Source organism: Myotis lucifugus, unplaced genomic scaffold (genome assembly GCF_000147115.1).
Source record: "Myotis lucifugus unplaced genomic scaffold, Myoluc2.0 scaffold_3, whole genome shotgun sequence".
Taxonomy (NCBI): Eukaryota; Metazoa; Chordata; class Mammalia; order Chiroptera; family Vespertilionidae; genus Myotis; species Myotis lucifugus.
The window spans coordinates 18,890,481-18,911,221 of NW_005871051.1; the positions used below are offsets into that span (position 1 = coordinate 18,890,481).

Sequence of the window (20,741 nt, forward strand, 5' to 3'; positions counted from 1 at the left end):
GACGTTTACCTCTATAAGCCTCAGTTTCTTCATCTGTAAATGGACCTGTAACAGTTCCCATCTGAAAGGGTTGTTGTGAGGATTAAATGACTCAGTGCATTTAAAGCATCTAGCACATGCCTGGCACACAATAAGTACTCAGTGAGTCATTTCATACTTTGTATTCAGCTCTCTAATGTGTCAGGTGAGATGCTAACATCTCAGATTCCCTTTCTTATTAATCTTTATGTTTAGCAAGGGTCCAGGTGGGGGAAACTGAGGCCCAGCTCTTGGACCTCAAAGCTCTGTAGGTGAGAGGTGTACTCTGGGCTGACCAGCTCCTTCCCGTCTCCTCTTCGCCCGCACTCCCAACTCGGGCCCACGCAGTAGTTATTTCTGAACTGAGTTATTTCTGAGCACACCCCTTTGGGGAGCCTCTGTGCTTCTCCAGGGAGTTCCAAGGACTCAGGTAACGTCCCCAGGGGCAGGACAAAGTCAAAGGCCTGCACTGGGGGCAGACTGATGAAATGGAATGGGAACCTGGGCATCCTAGCCTCCTACCCTAGGGACCCCCGCTACCACCTGCTGTGTCCTCTCAGTACTGGACTCAGGTCAGAGCTGGTGTTAGGGAACCCCAGGGATGGAGCGTTGCTCCTGGAAGGAAGGCTGAAAGGCTGGTGCCTGTTCTTCTGGGGCCGCTGTGAAGGTGCCATGTCCTGCGGAGGATGGGGAGGATGGGCAGGACCGTGGGGGGCAGCTGGGGGCAGGAATGGGTGGGAGGCTGCATTCCTGAGAGGGCCCCTCCCGGTGCACCCCTTTTGCCTTCCCTCACCACGTCATCCTTTGGGTCCTAAACCGCATTCTTTTCTCTCCCACCGCTCCGTTTTGTTTCCGCTGTTCCCCAGCTTCCAGGGCTGGGGGGAGGGGCTGGCCTGAGCGCCTGGGGCTGAGTCCTACCTGGACCCAGTCACTAGCCCCATCTCCCGGTGCCTGAGCCGCCGCCTCTCCCCAGCACCGCACCTGCCCTGGCTGTGCCTTCCTCTTTGCGGGGAGGGGGTGGTGGTCTGGCCCATGTCACCCCAAGGCTTCCCCGCATGCCCCACCGCCAACCCCTGTCCCGAGCTGAGGGTCTAGGAGGGGAGGCCGCCTGAAGCTTCTACCCTCTTGGTCTCGGTTCCGCAGCAGCGTCCCGCAGAGCGGACTGCACAGGGAGGAGCCCGACCTTCAGCCTCAGCCGGCCAGCGAAGCCCCTCGTCGCCCGGCCCTGCCGCCTCCCTCCAAATCCGCACTGCTGCCCCCACCGTCCCCGCGGTGGGTAAGCGGCCCCCCGCCGGGGCCCCAGCGCCCAGCCCCCGGCCACCCCCACGGCGCCTCACCGGCGCGCTCAGGATCCTGTGCTGCCCGAAGACGCCACCGCCGAAGAGAAGCGAGGGAAGAAGGCCAAGTCGTCGGGGCCCTCGCTGGCGGGCACGGCCGAGTCCCGGCCTCAGACGCCCCTGAGCGAGGCCTCCGGCCGCCTGTCGGCGCTGGGCCGCTCGCCGCGGCTGGTGCGCGCCGGCTCCCGCATCCTGGACAAGTTGCAGTTCTTCGAGGAGCGACGGCGCAGCCTGGAGCGCAGCGACTCGCCGCCGGCACCCCTGCGGCCCTGGGTGCCCCTGCGCAAGGCCCGCTCGCTGGAGCACCCCAAGTCCCACGGCGATGCCTCGTGGGGTTCGCCCGAGGCCTCTCAGGAGGAGCTGCGGGCGCCGGCGGGCAGCGTGGCCGAGCGGCGCCGCCTGTTCCAGCAGAAGGCCGCCTCGCTGGACGAGCGCACGCGGCAGCGCAGCCCGGCCTCCGACCTCGAGCTGCGCTTCGCCCAGGAGCTGGGCCGCATCCGCCGCTCCACGTCGCGGGAGGAGCTGGTGCGCTCGCACGAGTCCCTGCGCGCCACGCTGCAGCGCGCGCCGTCCCCCCGGGAGCCCGGCGAGCCCCCGCTCTTTTCGCAGCCCTCCACCCCCAAGACCTCGCGCGCCGTGAGCCCTGCCGCCCAGCCTCCCCCTCCGAGCGTCGCGGGGAGGTCCGGGGATGAGCCGGGGAGGCCGCAGAGCCGCGGGCCGGCCGGCAGGACAGAGCTGGGGGAAGGCCCGCAGCAGGAGGTCAGGCGCCGGGACCAGTTCCCGCTCACCCGGGGCAGAACCATCCAGGAGTGCCGGAGCCCCGTGCCGCCCCCCGCCCCGGGCGACGCCCCCGAGGCCAGGACAAAAGCCCCTCCGGGTCGGAAGCGGGAGCCCCCGGCACAAGCCGTGCGCTTCCTGCCTTGGGCCACGCCGGGCCCTGAGGGCGCTGCTGTGCCCCCGGCGCTGGAGAAGAGCAGGGCGGGGCCTGAGGCCGAGAAGAGGCCGCGCCGAGGGCCGGAGGAGGATGGTCCCTGGGGGGCCTGGGACCGCAGAGGGACTCGCAGCCAGGGCAGAGGTCGCAGGGCCCGGGCCCACTTCGCCTGAGCTTGGTAAGGCCTCCAGAAGCACCACTGAGAAGGTGCTGGGACTTGGGTGGGAGGGCGTTTGGGGAGAGGAGGCTGCTAGGGTATGGTCTCCCGGGGCAGGAATGGACTCAAGCACAAGTCTGAGTGAAAGTTTTGAAGGTTGATGTGCTAAAACCTGCCTGCTGGTGAGATAGTGTGTGATTGTGTGTGCGTGTGTGTGTTGTGTTTTTTAGAGTGTTTGTGTTTTTATGGAGCCGAGGCTGAGGTGTGAGCAGAAACCCAGTGCCCAGATGCCTGCCATAGGCCCTCTGGGTCTAGGGGCCTGCTAGTCTGTTGGGTTAAGGACCTAACTGATGGAAGGCACTGGTGGAAATCTAAGGAGCTCCTCCCCACACCACCCCTCCGTCGGGGACGAGATGGAAGCCTGTCTCAATATACCAGTGTAATCGGTTAGGTCCCTGTTACAGGAAAGCTCTGGATCAGCCAGCTCTCATCTCTGCCCTCCCCTTCCTGGCACCATCCCCGGACCCATCTGTGGCCACTAAGGTCTAACCCAGCCTCTCCTTCTAGCCTCTTTGTTCCCAATCTTGAGTCCCTGCATCGCTGAGCTGACTGTGGTCACCCACCAGCCTGTGTGTGGTCTCCCAATCTTCCTGTGGGTGATGGCCAATAGCCAGACTGCCCTTGCCCCTAACTCTGCTCATCCTGAACACCAATTTGGGGCCCACTCCTGGGTTGAAGCAGGGGAAGCCATCCTTCACTCGCTCCCACCCGCTGCTGCTTCCCCAGGCCAGAGGCCCCTACACACCGCTCCCAGGAGACCCTGTATGTCTTTTTCATTGCGCTTACCACCCTGTATTTTTCTTCAGCAGAATCACTTTATTTTTCATTAAAGTATTACCGCCCCAAAATTCCTAGAGATGATTAGGCCGCTGTCCCTTGTTCTACTGGCCATCATTATTGCATATGCACAGCCATGTCCCAGGCACTGTTAACTGGGTGCCTAGGGGGTGTTATTTTAACTTAATCTGTATGCCAGCTTTGCGAGATATTGGGTATTATTTATCAGCTCCATCATACAGATAACAAAACTGAGGCACAGAGAGGTTATCTAATTTGCCGGTTTATGTCGCTAGAAGACAGCATAATTGGGATCATCACTGCTCTTTTGGCACTGTGCTTTATCTAGCTTATAGAACGTCAGAGTTAGAAATACCCAGAGAGATCTCTGTGTGTACAAGCGTCCCGTAAGCAGGGACCACATCTTATTTCCTCTTATCGCCCTGGTGCCAAGCAGAGCTTAGTATGCAGTGTTACTGTTTGATGGATGGACAAAATCAAAGCCGATTTTCATGGGGCCTCTCAGACGGCTATAGGGCGGCATCACTAATATGACAGTACATCCCATGTTGCCCTGTGACATCACTATTATTACTTACATGTCAGGTTGCTATTACCTTGTCTTCTGTCTGTATGGAAACTTGTAGTATCTTGTGCCCCTCAGCGTGCCTTGCACAGGGATGATCTACCATCCCTGACCCCTGATTTGTGTAAAGATGTGGTAGGGCTCCTGCCTTCCTCCAGAAACAACACTGTGGCTGAGGTTGAAGAGCAGACAAACTAATGCAGAGTCCTGGATGCCCTGTCCTGCTTGAGAACCCCCTTTCTGTCTTTCTTCCCTGTCTCAGGACATCCAGGAGAGAGGTCTTTTGCTCCCCAACCCCCACCTTCTAGAAGCCCCTCTCTCTGGGTTTGGATTTCTAAGATGCAGGGCTGCCATCACAGCCTCTATCCCTGAGTCATCTCCATAGGACCATATCCCTTTACCCTGTCACCCGTGTCTCTGGCAGAGTCTTCAGATGACTCTTATGTGTCTGCTGGAGAAGAGCCCCTGGAGGCCCCTGTGTTTGAGATCCCCTTGCAGGACGCGGTGGTGGCCCCAGGGGCGGATGTGCTACTCAAGTGTATCATCACCGCTAACCCCTCGCCCCAAGGTGAGCTCCAGAGTTGGGGCCTGGCTAAGGTTGAGACAGGGAGGGGTGGGTGAAGAGGGAAGCTCATCTGCTCCCGGGCTGGGCTCTCCTGACTCCTGCATGTGTTAGAGCTTCCCCAGAATCCCCTGAGAAAGGGGAGGGCAGGCCTGGGCTTCTGTGAGTGAGGGGAGTCCTCCAAATTCCCTAGGGTGGGGAGAGGAGTGGCTTGGGCTCTGTGTGGGGTGTGGGGTGGAGGGAGATTTGTCCCAGTGGGCCCCTGTGGGCCATGGTGACTGGGCACCCTGCTGCTTCCCCCCAGTGTCCTGGCAGAAGGATGGGTCCACGCTGCGCAGTGATGGCCACCTTCTCATCCGGGCGGAGGGCGAGCGGCACACCCTGCTGCTTCGGGAGGCCCGGTCGGCTGATGCTGGGAACTACACGGCCATCGCTACCAATGAGCTGGGCCAGGCCAGCTGCGCTGCCACGCTGGCTGTGAGACCTGGTAGGGAGCCTGTGGGCCCAGGGCCGGGTGGGGTGAGCAGTGACCCCTGTAGGCCTAGGTCCCCTTCTCCTCCCAGCCTAGAGCTCAACTTTCAACCACTGTGCAGTTTGTTCCTGTGTCTGTTGCTCTGGTGGAAGCATTTTAAATGGCCTTGGCCTCAGGACAGAGGCCAAATTCCCAAGGCACACAGCAGGCTGGCCAATTCATGAAGTCCCTGGAATTTGTCTTTAGACATCCTCTAAATGCCATCCTTTCATGGCATTTCCCTGAACAGGGTCCTATGGGGAAAGCAAATTATCCGTGAGTCTCAGAGAAAAAGAATCTCCCTGCTCAAAGGGCTTAAAAACCATCAGGAACCTCTGAGGTCATTTCCTCTCTAGAGCAGCCCCCCTGCTCCCTTAAGAGAGATGCTTTTAAGTGCTTTCCTCCCTCCCTTGTTCCTTCTGTTGAACCCAAAGCTCTAAAGAGGGTCCAGCTGAGACCACTTCTTGGGAGGTGGCAGTGGCTGAGGCTGCTCTGTTTTCTATTTTTATGAAAGTCCTCACTTGGTGTCAGACTACTTCCTTTGGGTTTAAGCCCAGTTGCTTTCAGGTTCAGGGTAGGGCTTGACTGGTGTCCATGTCCATGGCCATGGCCTGTTCAACTCGTTCAGGTCACTGGGCCCGACAATGTGTTGACCCTGGGCAGTGAGGGTGGGAGGAATTGAGGCTGGGAAAGGGGCATTCCAGAAGCAAAAGATGCAGACTCAACCCTCAAGGAGATTACCCTGGGTGATGACCCTCCACCAGAGGACTTAGGTTGGAAGAAAGTGCAGGGCAGATCAACCCTGTCCCTAGGAGAGTCGAGCAGTTGGTCAATGTTGTGGGATGCTGGATGGAGAGACATGAGGGCCCTGAAGGAGGCTGGGATTTAGACTGGCAGCGGGAGGGGTGGGCATGCCAGGAGGGGCGAGAGAACACGCTGTTCTGTCCCTTCTTTCACTCAGCCCTGCTGGTGACAAGATTACAGAGCCTGTCTTGCTGTGGGTCAGGGCCTCGGCACCTTCACCATCCACCATCAGGGAGTTCTTAGTGGTATCTGACCTGAGTCCAAGTCCTGATTTACATCCTTATGGTTGTACCTCTCTCGCTTTGCAGAAGAGCAGGTCTTAGCTTACAGACCCCTCCCAGAAGCTCAGATTTAAGGCTCTCTCCTTCCCCTTGCCCCTCCCACCTCAAGGAAACATACTGTCCCTCCACTGTGTGCTTCCCTCCTTCCATCACCTCTGGGATCTGCTTCTGATTCAGCTCCCAGCTCCGCTTAGGGGGCCCAGGCATGGGTCCAGGACTCTGGTCAATACCTGGCTTGGACTGTTTGGCAAGGAGTGGGGTGGGGGGTGTTCCCCAATACTGGCGCAGGGCCATTTGGGAGCCTTTTATGGTTGGGAAGGAGGCTTGGGGCAAGGCAGCTGTCTGCACTCGTCTTTGCCTGCTGAACCTCCCTGCAGTTGCAGTTTCCTCATTTGTAAACCAGAGATAATTATACTATTCGCAAGAAAGAAAGCAAATGTGTGAACGAGCTTTATGAACTGTAAAGCTATAGACAAATGCTAGTTGTTAGCATTATTAAGTGATGCTGTTGTGCACGGGAGCTCAGGTTCCCTCGAAGCTTCGGGAAGCTGTCTTTCCCGTTTCTTTCCTTTCTTCATACTGTTTATGCCTTGGAGTCTCCTCCCTGCCCTTGCCAAGCCCGCAGCCCCCAACCCCCCACATTTCCCAGATGTCACAGCATCTCTGTGCCTCTCCACCCCGGGAAGCTAGGATGTGCACCCAGAGAATAGCTCATGAAAGTCAGACTGGCTCCAGGCTCCAGGGCTTGAGGGGAAGGCACGTGGGTCCAGACTCAGCTCTTGTGGAGGAAGCAGACTTTCTTACCCTACAAGGCTCTGTTTGGTCCAGAGCAGCTGGATGGAGGCCAGTGGACCGGGAGAGCAGCAGGAATGGGCGGAACCAGTGGGTGGCACAGACATTTGGCAAAGGCTGGGGTCCCAGGCCTGGAGTTTGTAGGGAGTGGGAGGGGGGCTAGGGAAGGGTGTTCCACAGTGTGGCTGTGGGTGGGGTAGGAGTAGGGTGAGGGAGGGAGTGTCTAGTGTATTTTGGGAAGAGGCCTTGTGGAACCGCCTTCTTTTCTTGCTCCTCACCAACCCCTTTGGTAACCAGGACTGGCTGCCCAGTGCCCTCTTGGGGTTCCCACCCCAACAGGACCTGCTTTTGAGGGCTCACAGATCTCAGTTCCTGTTTGGGAACCACTGGAACAGGGAATTGGTAACTAGAGAATGTAGTTACCCTGGTGCTGTGGTTTGGGGGGCACAATGTCCTCACCAGCTCTGGCAGCCCCACCCAGCCCTGGATCCCTCTCATCCTGCCCCACCTCACTGAATAACTGCTGAGTTGAGCTCCCAAAGGGTGTGTGTATCGGGACAGTGGGTTGGAGGGTGTGAGAAGTGCTTAACTGAAGCTAAGCGTTTCACAGCTGCCTGCATCCATCACACAGGCATTTATTGAGTCCCAACTGGGTGCCAAGTGCTACATCTCTTGAAATAGTTTCGTGTGTTTGTGGAGTGCCATATGCTTTCTCCCAAACCCTTTCACGTCTCTTCCCTTACTTGAGCTACGTCACACATGTACAGTTGACCCTTGAACAATTTGGGGGTCAGGGGCACTTACTGCCATTGTAGTAGAAAACCCTCATTTAACTTTAGTTGGGCCTCCCTGTGGGCAGATTCCCGACTGCCAAGTGACCCTTGAACAACGGGGGTTTGAACCGCTCAGATCAATGAGAAACATTCGTGTATGAGGAACCATTGCAGTTCAAACCCCTGTTATTCGGGGTCAGCTGTATATTTCTTGGAGGGACATGATGGGTGGTGACATTCCCAGTTCATAGATGGGAAGGTGAAAATGTGGAGAGTAAAGCGACACAGAGATAGCACGAGGCCAGCATGTCTACTTCGCATCTGTAATCTGCCTGGGGTGCTGTAAGCAAGAGGTGAGTGAAATACTCACCTATGGAAAAATAAACAGTGTGATGGCAGATGAAAATAACATGACTAGTCAGCATCTCCTGAGCACTTTGTATATACCAGGCCCTGTGTTGACTGGGTTCTCACATTTAATCCGCCCTGTGAGGTAGGTTCTATTATTATGCCCATGTTACAGATGAGGGAACTGAGACTTGGAAAGCTTTAGCAAAGTGCTCTAGAGTAGTGCTGATCAATAGAAATTTCTGTGATAGAACTACTATATACGTGCACAGTCCAATATGGTAGCCACTAGCCACATGTGGGTATTGAGCACTTGAAATGTGGTTAGTGTGACTGAAGGGCTGAATTTTTTATTTCATTTTCATTAATGTACATTTAAATCATCTCAGTGGGTAGTGGTTGCCCTATTTGCTCAGCCATAGGAGCATAGGGTCCGTGGGAAGCTGGGTGGTGATTAGAAGCTCTGCCCTTGGATCTCCCAAGTCTGCACTCCTAACCACTGCACATACTGTCCCCTTTCCTCTACTCAAGAGGTTCGGGGTTCAGGTAGAATTGTGCTCATGAGCTCATGCGGTGGGGGTGGGAGTAGAGACTGCCGATGCCCTTGGGTTTTCTTTCCTTTCTTGCCCTCCCACGCCTCCTGCTTTGTTTCCCTGTGTGCCCAGTGTGCACACAGTTGGCTCACCCCACTAAGGGCTCTGGTCAGGAGGAAGGGGGACATGGGTGGCTTCATGTACCCAGGCCTCTGTCCTGCTGCTGTCAGTCCTCCCCTCAAGCACAGGTCTCATCTATTTTCCAGCAGAGACCTTGGCCTCTCCACTTCGCTTTAGCTGGCCACCATGTCCTCATCTGAACAGCAAGGATCATAACCCCTGAGCTGGTTTCTCAGTCAGATTTGTGAGGCTCTGCAGAGCTGAAGATTCAGCTAAGGACCTTTGGTCCAGAGGAAATGGCTTATCAAAGCTCATTTTGGTCCCATCTGTATGATGACATGATCACAACAGAAAAGAGGTGGTTTGGGGAGGTCATGAATATAAAAGGAAAGGAAGAAATTATGGCACTCCTGTCTGCCCCCTTCTCCTGGCCTGGCCCTGGCCCTGGCAGATTCTTACTCATGAAGTCAGTGGCTGCCTGTGGAAGGGATCTTAGAATGCCACATGGCCTCATGGCCCATCCTTGATGGGGTCTGGACAGCATCGAAAGAAAGCAGTGTGGTCTCTTGACTAGACTCAGCCCTCCCTCCCCTTTTCTGTCTCCCAGAAGCAGGTCTGCCCCAATAGGTGTCCCCCCAGGGCTGCTACCTCAGAACGGGGGTCCTCACACACAGCCTATCAGAGGAACGTGGACCTAATTTACTGTGGGTGCCAACGCTGATCTAACATGGGGCAATCTTAAACAGCAATCCTAAATAACCATACGTAAGAGCTGAACCACTTCCATGCCTAGGTCAGGCTGACCATGTGAAATGCTCTCTGCTTCCTTGCCTATTTTTAAACCAAAATTAAAACATTCTCAGCACAACTCTTCTCCTTTTCCCTCCCTTTCATGGTGGGATTAGCACAGCAGGCACTTAAACAAATCGCCCCTGGAGAAACCCACTGGGACGGTGCGGGTGGACAGTCGGCTGTGAGCGGCCAGGCCACGTGCAAGGCTGTGAACCTCCAGCACATACTCCCTTCCACAGACATCTCAAGGAGCTCCCTTACCCCTCAGGGAAGGCACGGAAGCTGGCCTCCACCTTCCGCACCTGAAGTTGATCTGAGGGTGGCTGGAGGCAGCTGAGGCAGCGGGAGGGACCTGCTCTAACGTGGTCACGTCCCATTTCTTTCTTCTTTACCTAGTTCTGTAGCCGGAGGGGTTGAGCTGCAGTTCTCTGCACACGCTTTCTGCCTCTGAACATTTGCTCCCGTGGTTTCCTCTTCCAGGATTGCTTTTTTTCTGCTTAAATGGAACTAACTCTTCATTCTAATACACCCCTTCCCTCAGTCCCCTCTTCTTCCCTGGGCCAGAAGTAATGTCCTACTGTCTTCACTACTGTGGCCTTCTCTGCCCCTCTCTTGCCACCTTCCTTGTTCCTGTTTGCTCTTATAGTCCTCTGTGTATCTGGCTTGTCATCCCATCAGCCAGAAGGCTCCTCAGGTTATGGCTGTGCTTTGGCTACTCTTAGCCCTTGCAGCCATACCTGGTGGTCTTCCTGGACAGTCAAGGTCTGTGTGTGAGCTGACAGTGGGGGGGTAGAGATCCCCAGGACTTTCCAAGTCCCCAGAACAACCTGGATAACACACAGAGGCTGGGTGAGACACACATCAGCAAAGGGTAATGAGGACCTGCCTGGGAGTGGAGGTTGGGGGCCAGAGGAGACCATAGAGCAGTGGTTCTCAAAGTGTTGTCTCCAGACCAGGAGTATCAGCATCACCTAGGCCAGTGATGGCGAACCTTTTGAGCTCGGCGTGTCAGCCTTTTGAAAAACCCTAACTTAACTCTGGTGCCGTGTCACATATAGAAATTTTTTGATATTTGCAACCATAGTAAAACAAAGACTTATATTTTTGATATTTATTTTACATATTTAAATGCCATTTAACAAAGAAAAATCAACCAAAAAAAATGAGTTCGCGTGTCATAGGTTCGCCATCACTGACCTAGGCCCAAAATACCACGTGCGGGTGCGCACGTACAGTGTGGGTTGAAATTTCGTGGCCCATGCGCAGAAGTTGGTGTTTTGTGGAAGAGCCACACTCAAGGGGCCAAAGAGCCGCATGTGACTCGTGAGCCGCAGTTTGCCGAGCCACATGTGGCTCTTTGGCCCCTTGAGTGTGGCTCTTCCTAAGCCTTAGGAAGTACCCTAATTAAGTTAATAACAATGTACCTACCTATATAGTTTAAGTTTAAAAAATTTGGCTCTCAAAAGAAATTTCAATCGTTGTACTGTTGATATGTGGCTCTGTTGACTAATGAGTTTGCCGACCACTGACCTAGGGAATGTGTTAGAGACGCACATCATCGGCTCCAGCCCTGACCTAGTGAATCAGAGACTCAGGGCAGGTCCCAGCAATCTGTGTTTTAAGGAGCTTTGTGGGTAATTCTGGTGAATGGTGAGTTTGAGAACCACTGCCCTAGAGTGAGGGACCTTGAACAGGTGGGAGGCCAGGTGGTATAGTGGGAACACATGAGCTATGGAGCCAGACCTCTGAGGTTCAGAACCCTGCGCTGAAATTTGGTGGCTGAGTGAGATGGGACTGAGTAATACCACCTCTTAGGGTTATCCTCCTTCTCACATGGGGATTGTGTAGGTCCCTAAACTTTCATGTGCATAAGAATCAACGAGGTGCTTTTGAAAATGCAATTTCCTGACCTCTGTTTCAAGAAATCTAATTTTGGGGCGTTAGAGTGAGGCCCAGGAATTTATAGTTTAAACAGGCTCCCAGGTGGTCCTGCTGTGGGTGGTTCAAGGACCATTCTGAGAAGCCCTGAGGTAGAGTGCCTCACGTGACGCCTGTCCTGTAGGGGACCCTGACTTGTGGGCTCCCCAATGCCAGTACTTTGACTGGGAGCAGTGTTGACAGGCAGACATATGCAGAGTCAGTGTGTTTTGCAGTGGTGGGGTGTGCAGGGGCAGCACCTACATGGTGGACATTTGTGCATCTTGGGTTTGGGGGGTACCTGCTCCCCATTCCCTGGCTGGGGTAACTGTTTCCCACAATGAGAGCTGGCCTTGTGGGTGGAGCACAGCTGGGATGTAGACACCAGCTACAAAGATGGTTTTGGTGGAGGGGCCAATGAAAAGGGGTGGTACCAGAGCCTGGTGTGGAACCGTAGCGGCTCTGGGATCTGGAGACAGAGATCCCTGATCAGCCTCCTTGGCCACACAATTTTGGGAGCCCAGAGGGGTGGGGGCCATGGTCTGGTTTCAGAGAGGCCCAGTTCTGGCCCTTCTGTAGCCGGAGCCTCCTGCTTAGGCTGCACTGACAGCCCCCTCTCTGAGGGGCTTGAAGGACTCTGATTAGCTTGGCCACTGGATGCCCCAAGGTGCTGTTCCCCTAGCCACCACCAGAGGGCTCTGAGGATCCCTGCAAACTTTACCCATCAGCTTTAATCTCTCCTCTCCCTCCCTGGGCCAGTGGCCGCAGCGCTGTCCAACCTGGAGGTGACTCAAGAGGTCACCAGGATCCACAGAGGGGAGGGGGTGCCTGCCTTCAGAGGCCATGCCTGTGATCTCAGCATCAGCTAATGGCAAGCCCCGAGCAGATACTCACCAAGTGACCATTCTGGCTTCTTCCCCACCCCCACCTCAAGACAGCCAGCCTGAATGGTGAACCCCCTCTTCTGCCAGTCCCCCCCCTTCACTGGCAATGATGGGAAACACAGGTCATAGCTTGGGAATGTGGCCCCGGGCAGGGGTGATAGGAGGAGGGAGAGGACATGTGACCTCTCCACAGCTCCCCAGCTCCCCTGCTCTGTCTCCAAGCCCCTTCCTCGCCCCAAATACAGATGGGTGCTGGTAGTGAGGGGCTGTGGGGGAAGCAGCCCCTGCCTCCTGACTGCTGGCCCTGGTGGGGCTGTTGAGGGGAGGGACAACTGCCAACTGGTAGCGCCGTAGGAAGAGTGTTGGGCACAGGCCCAGTGTCCTGTGGCGGCTGCTGGGCCAAACCTGCCATGGCAGGATGGGGAGACAGAGATGGGATTCTGGGCCCACTCAGATGGAGAGGGGCTTCTCTGGGAGCCGAGTTCTCGGATTCTCAGCACCAGAGAAAACAGGCTGTGGCCTGGCTCGTAGCATTTGAGGCTTGTTGGGAATCCTCAGTGGTTTGGTCAGAGCAAGGGGCCTCATCGGGGCTGTTTGCCCTTCGGTACCTCCTCTGGTGAAACTCGTTGAAATGAGTGGGTCAGGGCAAGCGTCTTGGATGCTGCATGCAGTGCCACCCCATCTTCCCCTGGGGACCAAGGCCTTGGTGCTTTGAATCGAGGCGCCACTGAGGGGGCTTTGTGCTTGTCAGGGTCCAGAGCTGTAAGGAGAGAAAAGGCAGATCCTGCTGCTGGGGAATGAGCAGGGTGGCTAAATACAGCCGCCAGCACTCTGCCCCTCCCCTCTCCTCCCCCTCCACTCCAGGCCCAGGCTGCCTGTGGTCTCAGCAGGCACCACCTCCCCAGCCAGCTGCCTGCCTGCCACCCAGCCTGTCCCCACCAGGCCAGCCCCCACCTTTCCCTTCCCCTCCCCCAGGATCTCGTGCAGAGCCTCAGCAGGGTCAGCGAGTGAGTGGGGCTGGGCAGGCTGGGCTCTTGCTCTCTGGGGAACCTGGCGGGGTGGGTAGTGGGCAGGCAGCGGAAAGGCCTGGTGCCAGGGCAGAGCCTTCGGGACAGGCTCAGGCTGGGGTCTGTGTGACAGAGTCTCCAGGTGAGTTGGGGTGCAGCCCTGTGGGGGGCCGGGCCACAGGGACTTGGGGTGGGGGAACCAGGAGGAGGGGCCAGGGGGCTGTGGCAGATTCATGTCTGTATTTGGCAGTCGGCGAGAAGCCAGCTCAGTGAAGCTGGGCCCCTGGCCAGTTGCAGGGGAGGGCGTCAGGGCCCTGGAGACACCCCTCCCCCAAAGACACACTGGTGCCCCTTCCTCTTCCCCAGCTGCCTTTCTTTGTGGATGACTCAAACTCTGCTCTCCCATCTCCTGAGAGTTTGGGGGCCCATGCTTTAGGTCTGGGGCCAACAGGTGCTCCTGGGGTATCTGGGGCAGGAAGCTGAGAACGGAGAGGGGGAAGGGCAGGCTGAACAGTGCCACCTCATTGGCCCTGGCACTGAGGTCAGGATGGGGCTTGTCTGAGGTGTGTGTTCCTCTGCACTAGGCCCAGTTCACCCAAGATACGGGTGTCCTAGTTGTGCCACCCTGGGGTCCAGAGACGTGAACCACCTGCATTAGGAGCCTGCGATCCTGTGCCAGGAATGTGTGGGTTCCGGGCTCCAGTGGAATTCCACGTCTCCCACAAGGCCCAGGAGCTGCCTGAATCTCTGCTGCCTGAATCCTTGGCCCCAGGCCATTCCCTCTGGTTCCCCTGCTCAGGAGGATCAGCAGGGTCAGTATTAGGAGAGTCTGTGACAGGATTCAGGGACTCAGGGAAGGAAATGCCTGGCAAGGTCATATAGCAAGCAAGCCCCGGGAAGTGAGGTCAGGGCTGGGCCAGCCTGCAGAAACCGTCGTCTCACCTCCTGGGCTCCCATTCCAGACCTTATCAGGTCCTTGATCTCAGGCTGATCCATGTATAGCTCTCTCAGTCTCTCTGCCCTCCCTCCTCTCCTGGCATCCCTCTATGTGCCACCGTCTCTCCTCTGTCTCTCCTCCAGGTGGGTCCACATCCCCTTTCAGCAGCCCCATCACCTCTGACGAGGAGTACCTGAGCCCCCCAGAGGAGTTCCCGGAGCCTGGGGAGACCTGGCCCCAACCCCCCACCATGAAGCTCAGTCCCAGCCAGAACCGCCGCTCCTCAGATGCTGGCTCCAAGGCGCCCCCCACCTTCAAGGTCAGATCACGGAGCCCAGCCTCAGCCTCAGCCTCCTGAGTACCTCCATTCCTTTGTGTGGCCTCTTGTTCTTGGGGCCATACCAGGTTCTAGCACAGCCTGGAGCTTGACCCCATTAACTGAGAGCCAGCCTAGGTCAGACTGGGGTGGAAGAGGCCTCTGTCCCAGATCCCCTAACCCCCCAGGAGCTGCAGCTGGGCCCTGACACTTTGGGGTTCCCTGCAGGTCTCCCTTATGGACCAGTCAGTAAGAGAAGGCCAAGATGTTACCATGAGCATCCGTGTGCAGGGGGAGCCCAAGCCAGTGGTCTCCTGGTGAGTATCAGCTAACCACCACCTGCCAGCTCCCCTCCTCCCAGGCCCGGCCCTGTGAGATCTGGCTCTGGGCAGAGGGGTCTGGGCCCTTGGTGGACTTGCCCTTGATCTGTAGGGGGCCACATCCCAGGTACAGTGGTGCCACTCCCCCAACCTGCCCCTGCCTCTGTCCCCGCCTGGCCTGTGTTCAGGGCTCGCTGGGGGCTTCCTCCTGGGGGCGGGGTTTGTTCTCTTGGGCCGAACAGCCTGGAGCCATCTCACTCCCTGAGGAGGCTGCCCGCCTCCAGTCCGTTGACCACAGGCTGATTTTTGAGGCCTTCTCTGCGCCCAGCCCTGTGCTAAGCCCAGGTGGAACCATTTGTTTCTGAGCTGCCAGAGCCTGGCGTTAAATTCGGGCCTCATCTGTGGTGCTACATCCCAGGTGCCTGGAGCTTTGATTAGTTCGCTCAGGTTATTGTTTTTATTGGTTTGGGTTCTACTTTCATTTTTAATTGATTGTCTCGTCCCCAGTGTGATTTCTTAACATTGTAAGCTATTTCATGTCCCTTTGGGGAAGTAGGGAAGCTACCTGTTCATTATAAAGAAATAGAAATAAGACATGAGGAAATTTAAGAGCTATTAAGAGCTGAAGAGCATGGCGCCACTCTAGGTGCAGTTCGGTTCCTAGAAAGGAGGTACCCAGGTGGGCAGACGTGATCCGGAAGTTCCTGGTGAAGGTGGGATGCGGAGTCAGGGTGAAAACCTATCCGTAACCCAGGGTGCCCATGGTCAGTGGGACAGATCTGGGGAGGGGACAAATGATGAGCAGGGAGGAGAGGCCAGCTTGGCGCTGTGCCCCCACTTCCTCATGTGCAGGTGAGGACCCTGGGCCCTGGGACTGAGTTCTTGCCCCTCTGACAGGCTGAGGAACCGCCAGCCCGTGCGCCCAGACAAGCGGCGCTTCGCGGAGGAGGCAGAGGGTGGGCTGTGCCGGCTGCGGATCCTGGCCGCCGAGCGGGGTGACGCTGGCTTCTACACTTGCAAAGCAGTTAACGAGTATGGCGCTCGGCAGTGCGAGGCCCGCCTGGAGGTCCGAGGTGAGTACATCCCACCCCCCCCACCCCGCCCACAACACACACACACATCTGGCCCCGGCCTCATTCCTGCCCAATTGCCAATGTTCACAGAACCTTAGTTACGGGATGCCAGAACTGAAAGGGCCTCCAGAGCCCCAAGTTTAGCTGCTCATGTTGTGGTTGGGGAAACTGAGGTCCAGAGAGGGAAAGTGACTTTCCCAGGCCACATGGCAACTTGCCCAGTGCTCAGCTTACTGCCCAGTACTGCCTTCCCCGTGCTCAGGCATACCTGCCCCTGATGCCAGCCAGAGACCTGGTTCCTGCCACCAGCCATCCTCTCCTTCACTCTTCTACGCCTTTGTCACCTTGCCCTTCCCAGGCCCCTCCCTCACACCCACTCCCCTCTCTCCTATTACCCATCTCATTGCTGTGCAGATCTACTGTGGCTGGGGTGGCAGTGGGAATGTCTGATAGTTGGACCCGTTCGGAGGGGCCCTTGGGGTGACTTGGGCATGGAGCATTGCCGGGACCCAGGGGTGCCAGGGTGAGCAGAGCTGTGAAATGTGGAGAGGGCTGGGTCCCAGAGTCGGGCCTAAGGGTAGCAGGTCCTAGCCAGGCTGCCCTGGGGGGCAGTGCTTTTCTTCCCAAGGACTAGCCATTTGCCTCTCCTTTCACCTCCCCTTTCCCTGTGGACAGTTCAGGGCTGGGAACCCCTTCTCAGCTCCGCACTCAGCCATCGTCCCCCCTTCCTGGCAGAGGCCAGTTTTGAGAGCTTCCAGGATCCCCAGACCCTGCTGGAGCCCAGACCCTCACAGTCATGGTGGCCCCAATGGGCCCCGCCTGCCTCAGTTACTGGACCCTGTGCCTCCTGTTCCTGGGGTCACCTCCTCCTCAGTCTCTAAATTCTTCCATCCCCACCCCCAACCCCCATCCCCACAGCCTGGCCCCATTCCCTGCCCTGCGCCTGCCCCTCCAGGGTCTGGTCTGCCCTGCTTCTCTGTGCTAACCCATGTCTCGGTGCTTCTCTCTCTTTGGAATTCTCCCCAACATCTCTCAGGTTTTGGGGTGCTCCTGGTAGCTGTGAATGCCTCTCCCCTGGTTGCCCAGGGCCTCTACCTGCCCAGAAAACCCAGGGCCCCGGCCTCTGGCTGGCTGCCTGCCCCCCACCCCAGGGCTGCGCTTGGGGGAGCTGAACGTGGCAGTGCTGCCCTGGCAGTTGGAGAGACAGCTGTCTGTGCTGGGGGCCTAGCCAGGCTGCGTGCGTGCTTGTGTGTGCGTGTGCGTGTGCGTGTACTGCACTAACCTGCCGCTTGCTGACTGAGGTTTTTGTCTGTACACAGGCGAGTGAGCTCAGGGGGCCGACTGCGCTCCCCCCGCTACCCTCCGAGCCGCGCCCTGTCTCAGGCACCTCTCGGACCTCGCTGTGTTTCACTGCCTCCTGCCCACAGACCCTGCCGGCCTGGACCCTGTTCCAGCCTCCCCTCCCCTCCCCTCCCTTTCCCGTGCAGCACCCTGGGGTAGCCCTGGGCCCCTGTGGACCCCTCCCTCCCCGAGTGGACATATGACTGGGCTGGCTAGGAGCCCCCACATGGACTGAGTGCCAGGAAGGGGTGGCCATGAGGACTATCAAGACCCCTTCCCAGTCTCTCCCTGCAGGGGAGCACCCAGGGAGTGCATGTGCTGCCACTGCTACAGGCCCTGTCTGTCTCTCCGTTTGTCTGTCTGTGTGTCTGTGACAGTCAGGAAAGGTGCCTCCAAGCTGGCGTGGGATAAAGCAGAGGGGGAGAGACAGGGCATAGCACCTGCAAGGTGGGGGGCCCAGAGGGGTCGGGGCTGTTGACAAGGAGCTCATGAAGTGGGGGCAGAGCACTGACCATTCCAGGAACGGGTTTTCAGCGGTACCACACTATTTCACAAGGGGCCAGAAGCCAGAGGCCCCGGCCCTGCGCCGATGAGGAGGCCTGGCTGAGTCCTGGCTGTGGGCAGGTGTAGGGCCCACGTGGGGCTCCTCCTTTCACTGTCAGAGTCCGGGAGGCTCTGTCTGGGAGCGAGGGAGTTAGCCAGACTTGACATGGGAGTAGGGGCCTCCTGTCGAGGGTGTGGAGATACTCAGCAGTACCTGTTTCTTAGTTCAAATAAAGTCCAGTTTGTACCCAGCTGGTGTGCTGTGTGGTATTATTTTCCGCCGCCGCCTCTGCCCTCAGTTTCACTGTCCTTGATGCCTGCCGCTTCCCGAGTTCCCCCTCCCTGGCCCAGCCGGGGTCGCTGTCCTGAAGCCAGGCCTGAGACCTGGCCGGCCATGAGGGTGGGCTTTCCCTGTGTCTCCAAAGGAACAAAATGCATCTCTCTCTCTGTGTCTGTCTGTCTCTCTCTGTGTGCGTGTGTGTCTCCCTCACCCCGTGTCTCCGCTCCATGTGTGCCTACTCCCCATGGCCGCTCCCCCAGCACACCCTGAGAGCCGGTCCCTGGCCGTGCTGGCCCCCCTGCAGGACGTGGACGTGGGGGCCGGGGAAATGGCGCTGTTTGAGTGCCTGGTGGCGGGTCCTGCGGACGTGGAGGTGGACTGGCTGTGCCGTGGCCGCCTGCTGCAGCCCGCGCTGCTCAAATGCAAGATGCATTTCGATGGTCGGAAATGCAAGCTGCTGCTCACCTCCGTGCACGAGGACGACAGTGGCGTCTACACCTGCAAGCTCAGCACGGCCAAAGGTAACTGCCCACTTGGGCCCCAGGGCTGCCTCGGGCCCCCAAGAGCTGGAGGGAGGTCCCTGGAGGGGAAGGATTCTGGGGGAAGAGTGATAGATGGGAGAGGGTGCCATACACCTGCCTCAGTAAACGCACTTGGAGTAGCACCTAGAGCAGCGCCTGGCAGGAAGGGCCTCCCGTGTCAGTGTCAGCTGCTGTTCCTGTAGGAGCCCCTCTGCTGAGGCGTGGCAGACAAACCTGGGTGTGGGTTCCAGTTCCTGCCCTGTCGCATACCAGCCGCCTGACTTTGGACAAGTCACTTCATCTCTCTGAGCTCAGACTATTCATGTGTAAAAACGGGATCATGATAATGCCTGGCTCGGGGATCGGTAGGATTAATGAGATAATGAATGTAAAGAACAAAGCACAGTGCCTGGCGAAGGGTGCCACCTAATAAATGTCAGCCATTCGTTTTATGAATGACTTCTCTGACCTGGTCCCCGTCCTCGTTTGAGGAGTGACAATGCCTCGCCAGGTTGTGGTAATGAGCACCTAAGGTGACCCTGGAGGGACCTTGTAGGCAGGAAGGGACCAGGTCAGCATCAGGTGCTGTCACTTCCCCCAGAAGATTGTCTGTGGGGCAGTGGAGTGGGGTGAAGGGGCATGTGCTTTATGTCTGGGGTGGTGGGAGGAAGTATGGGCACAACCCAGGTGCAGAGGAGAATTCCAAGGGGAGGGAAAAGGGGTGCAGGGGAGGAAACGGGCTTGCCTTCTAGGCCCCTCTTATTGCTGAGCTGAGCATCATCCTGGGTGGGCAAGGTGAGCTGAGGACGGGAGAGCCGGGCTGCGGCCCTGGACACCCATCGTATCCCTAGCCACCATGGCAGCCTCTGCCACCCTTGCCGACCTCCACCTTCCTGAGAAGGCCCAGTGCCTCTTCCGGTGCCTAGGGACCTTGCTGGGTTCCAGCTCCTGGCCCAGGCAGGGGGCCTGTGGGTCGGGGTGCCTGGGGTTCCGTGGCCTTGGATGCCCCAGTGCTGATCCCTCCTGCAGATGAGCTGACCTGCAGCGCCCGGCTGACGGTGCGGCCCTCACTGGCGCCCTTGTTCACACGGATGTTGGAGGATTTGGAGGTGCTGGAAGGCCGCACGGCCCGCTTCGACTGCAAGATCAGTGGCACCCCACCCCCCTCTGTGACCTGGACTCATTTTGGTATGGCCCTCCACCCTGCAGATGTTGGGGGACCCCCAAGGGCCAGAGAGCAGGACCCCTCTCTGAGTCTGCTGTGCATTCCGCCTCTCTCCCCCCAGGCCGCGCCGTGGAGGAGAGTGAGAACTTGCGTCTGCGGCAGGATGGGGGGCTGCACTCGCTGCACATTGCCCATGTGGGCGGTGAGGACGAGGGGCTCTATGCAGTCAGTGCCACCAACACCCATGGCCAGGCCCACTGCTCGGCCCAGCTCTACGTGGAGGAGCCTCGGACAGCCGCCACTGGCCCCAGGTACTGCCTGGGGCCCGGAGCTGCCAGGGCTGCCTCTGTGGGGCCCCAGCCCAGCCTGTGACAGGAGGCAAAGCTCTGGGACTCTGGGCAGCTTTGTGATTTTTGCAGCTCGAAGCTGGAGAAGATGCCATCCATCCCTGAGGAGCCAGAGCATGGTGAGCTGGAGCGGCTGTCCATGCCCGACTTCCTGCGGCCGCTGCAGGACCTGGAAGTGGGACTGGCCAAGGAGGCCATGCTGGAGTGCCAGGTGACTGGCCTGCCCTACCCCACCATCAGCTGGTTCCACAATGGCCACCGTATCCAGAGCAGTGATGACCGGCGCATGATGCAGTGTACGTGCTGGGGAAGGGGCCCTGGGGAGTGTCCCCTCCAGCACCTCTCTGCTTGTGGTGGCCTCCGCTGTGCTCACCCTCAGGCCTTCCTTTTCTAGCCTCGTCAAGGATGAGGCATCTAGTGGAGGGGAGCCCGGAAAGGCTATGAGGTCGCCTCCTGCCTTGAGCCCACACAGCACCCATCTTGCTGAGTCACGACTCTGGACCTCAGTAGCTCCTTAGACACTTACTAGACAGCCTGCTACTGATCGTGGGCAGGTTACAGAACCCCTCTGTGCCTCAGTTTCCTCATCTGTAATCGGTTTGTTAGAGAATTAGATCAGCAAGTACATATAGAACTCTTAGGGCGTGGCAAATAGCAAGTGGTCAGTACGTGCCATATCTTATGATTATTGCTACTGTTTTTGCCACC

The 20,741-nt window shown here is 57.7% G+C and overlaps 2 protein-coding genes across 2 annotated transcripts in view; both read left to right on the forward strand.

Annotated features, from left to right (window-relative positions):
* LOC111828096 (striated muscle preferentially expressed protein kinase-like) overlaps positions 1-2,459 on the forward strand; it is a 7,411-nt gene extending 4,952 nt beyond the window's left edge. Inside the window, 2 exon segments of the mRNA XM_023763387.1 lie at positions 1,162-1,312; positions 1,314-2,459. Coding sequence (XP_023619155.1) covers positions 1,162-1,312; positions 1,314-2,459 — 1,297 coding nt within the window.
* Positions 2,460-4,241: 1,782 nt separating this feature from the next.
* Positions 4,242-20,741, forward strand: part of LOC102422325 (striated muscle preferentially expressed protein kinase) — a 39,739-nt gene continuing 23,239 nt past the window's right edge. The window contains 9 exon segments of the mRNA XM_023761639.1: positions 4,242-4,434; positions 4,733-4,915; positions 14,271-14,446; positions 14,672-14,760; positions 15,661-15,836; positions 18,261-18,521; positions 19,551-19,709; positions 19,808-19,997; positions 20,106-20,329. Of these exon segments, the coding sequence (XP_023617407.1) occupies positions 14,378-14,446; positions 14,672-14,760; positions 15,661-15,836; positions 18,261-18,521; positions 19,551-19,709; positions 19,808-19,997; positions 20,106-20,329 (1,168 nt within the window). The 5' untranslated portion in view covers positions 4,242-4,434; positions 4,733-4,915; positions 14,271-14,377.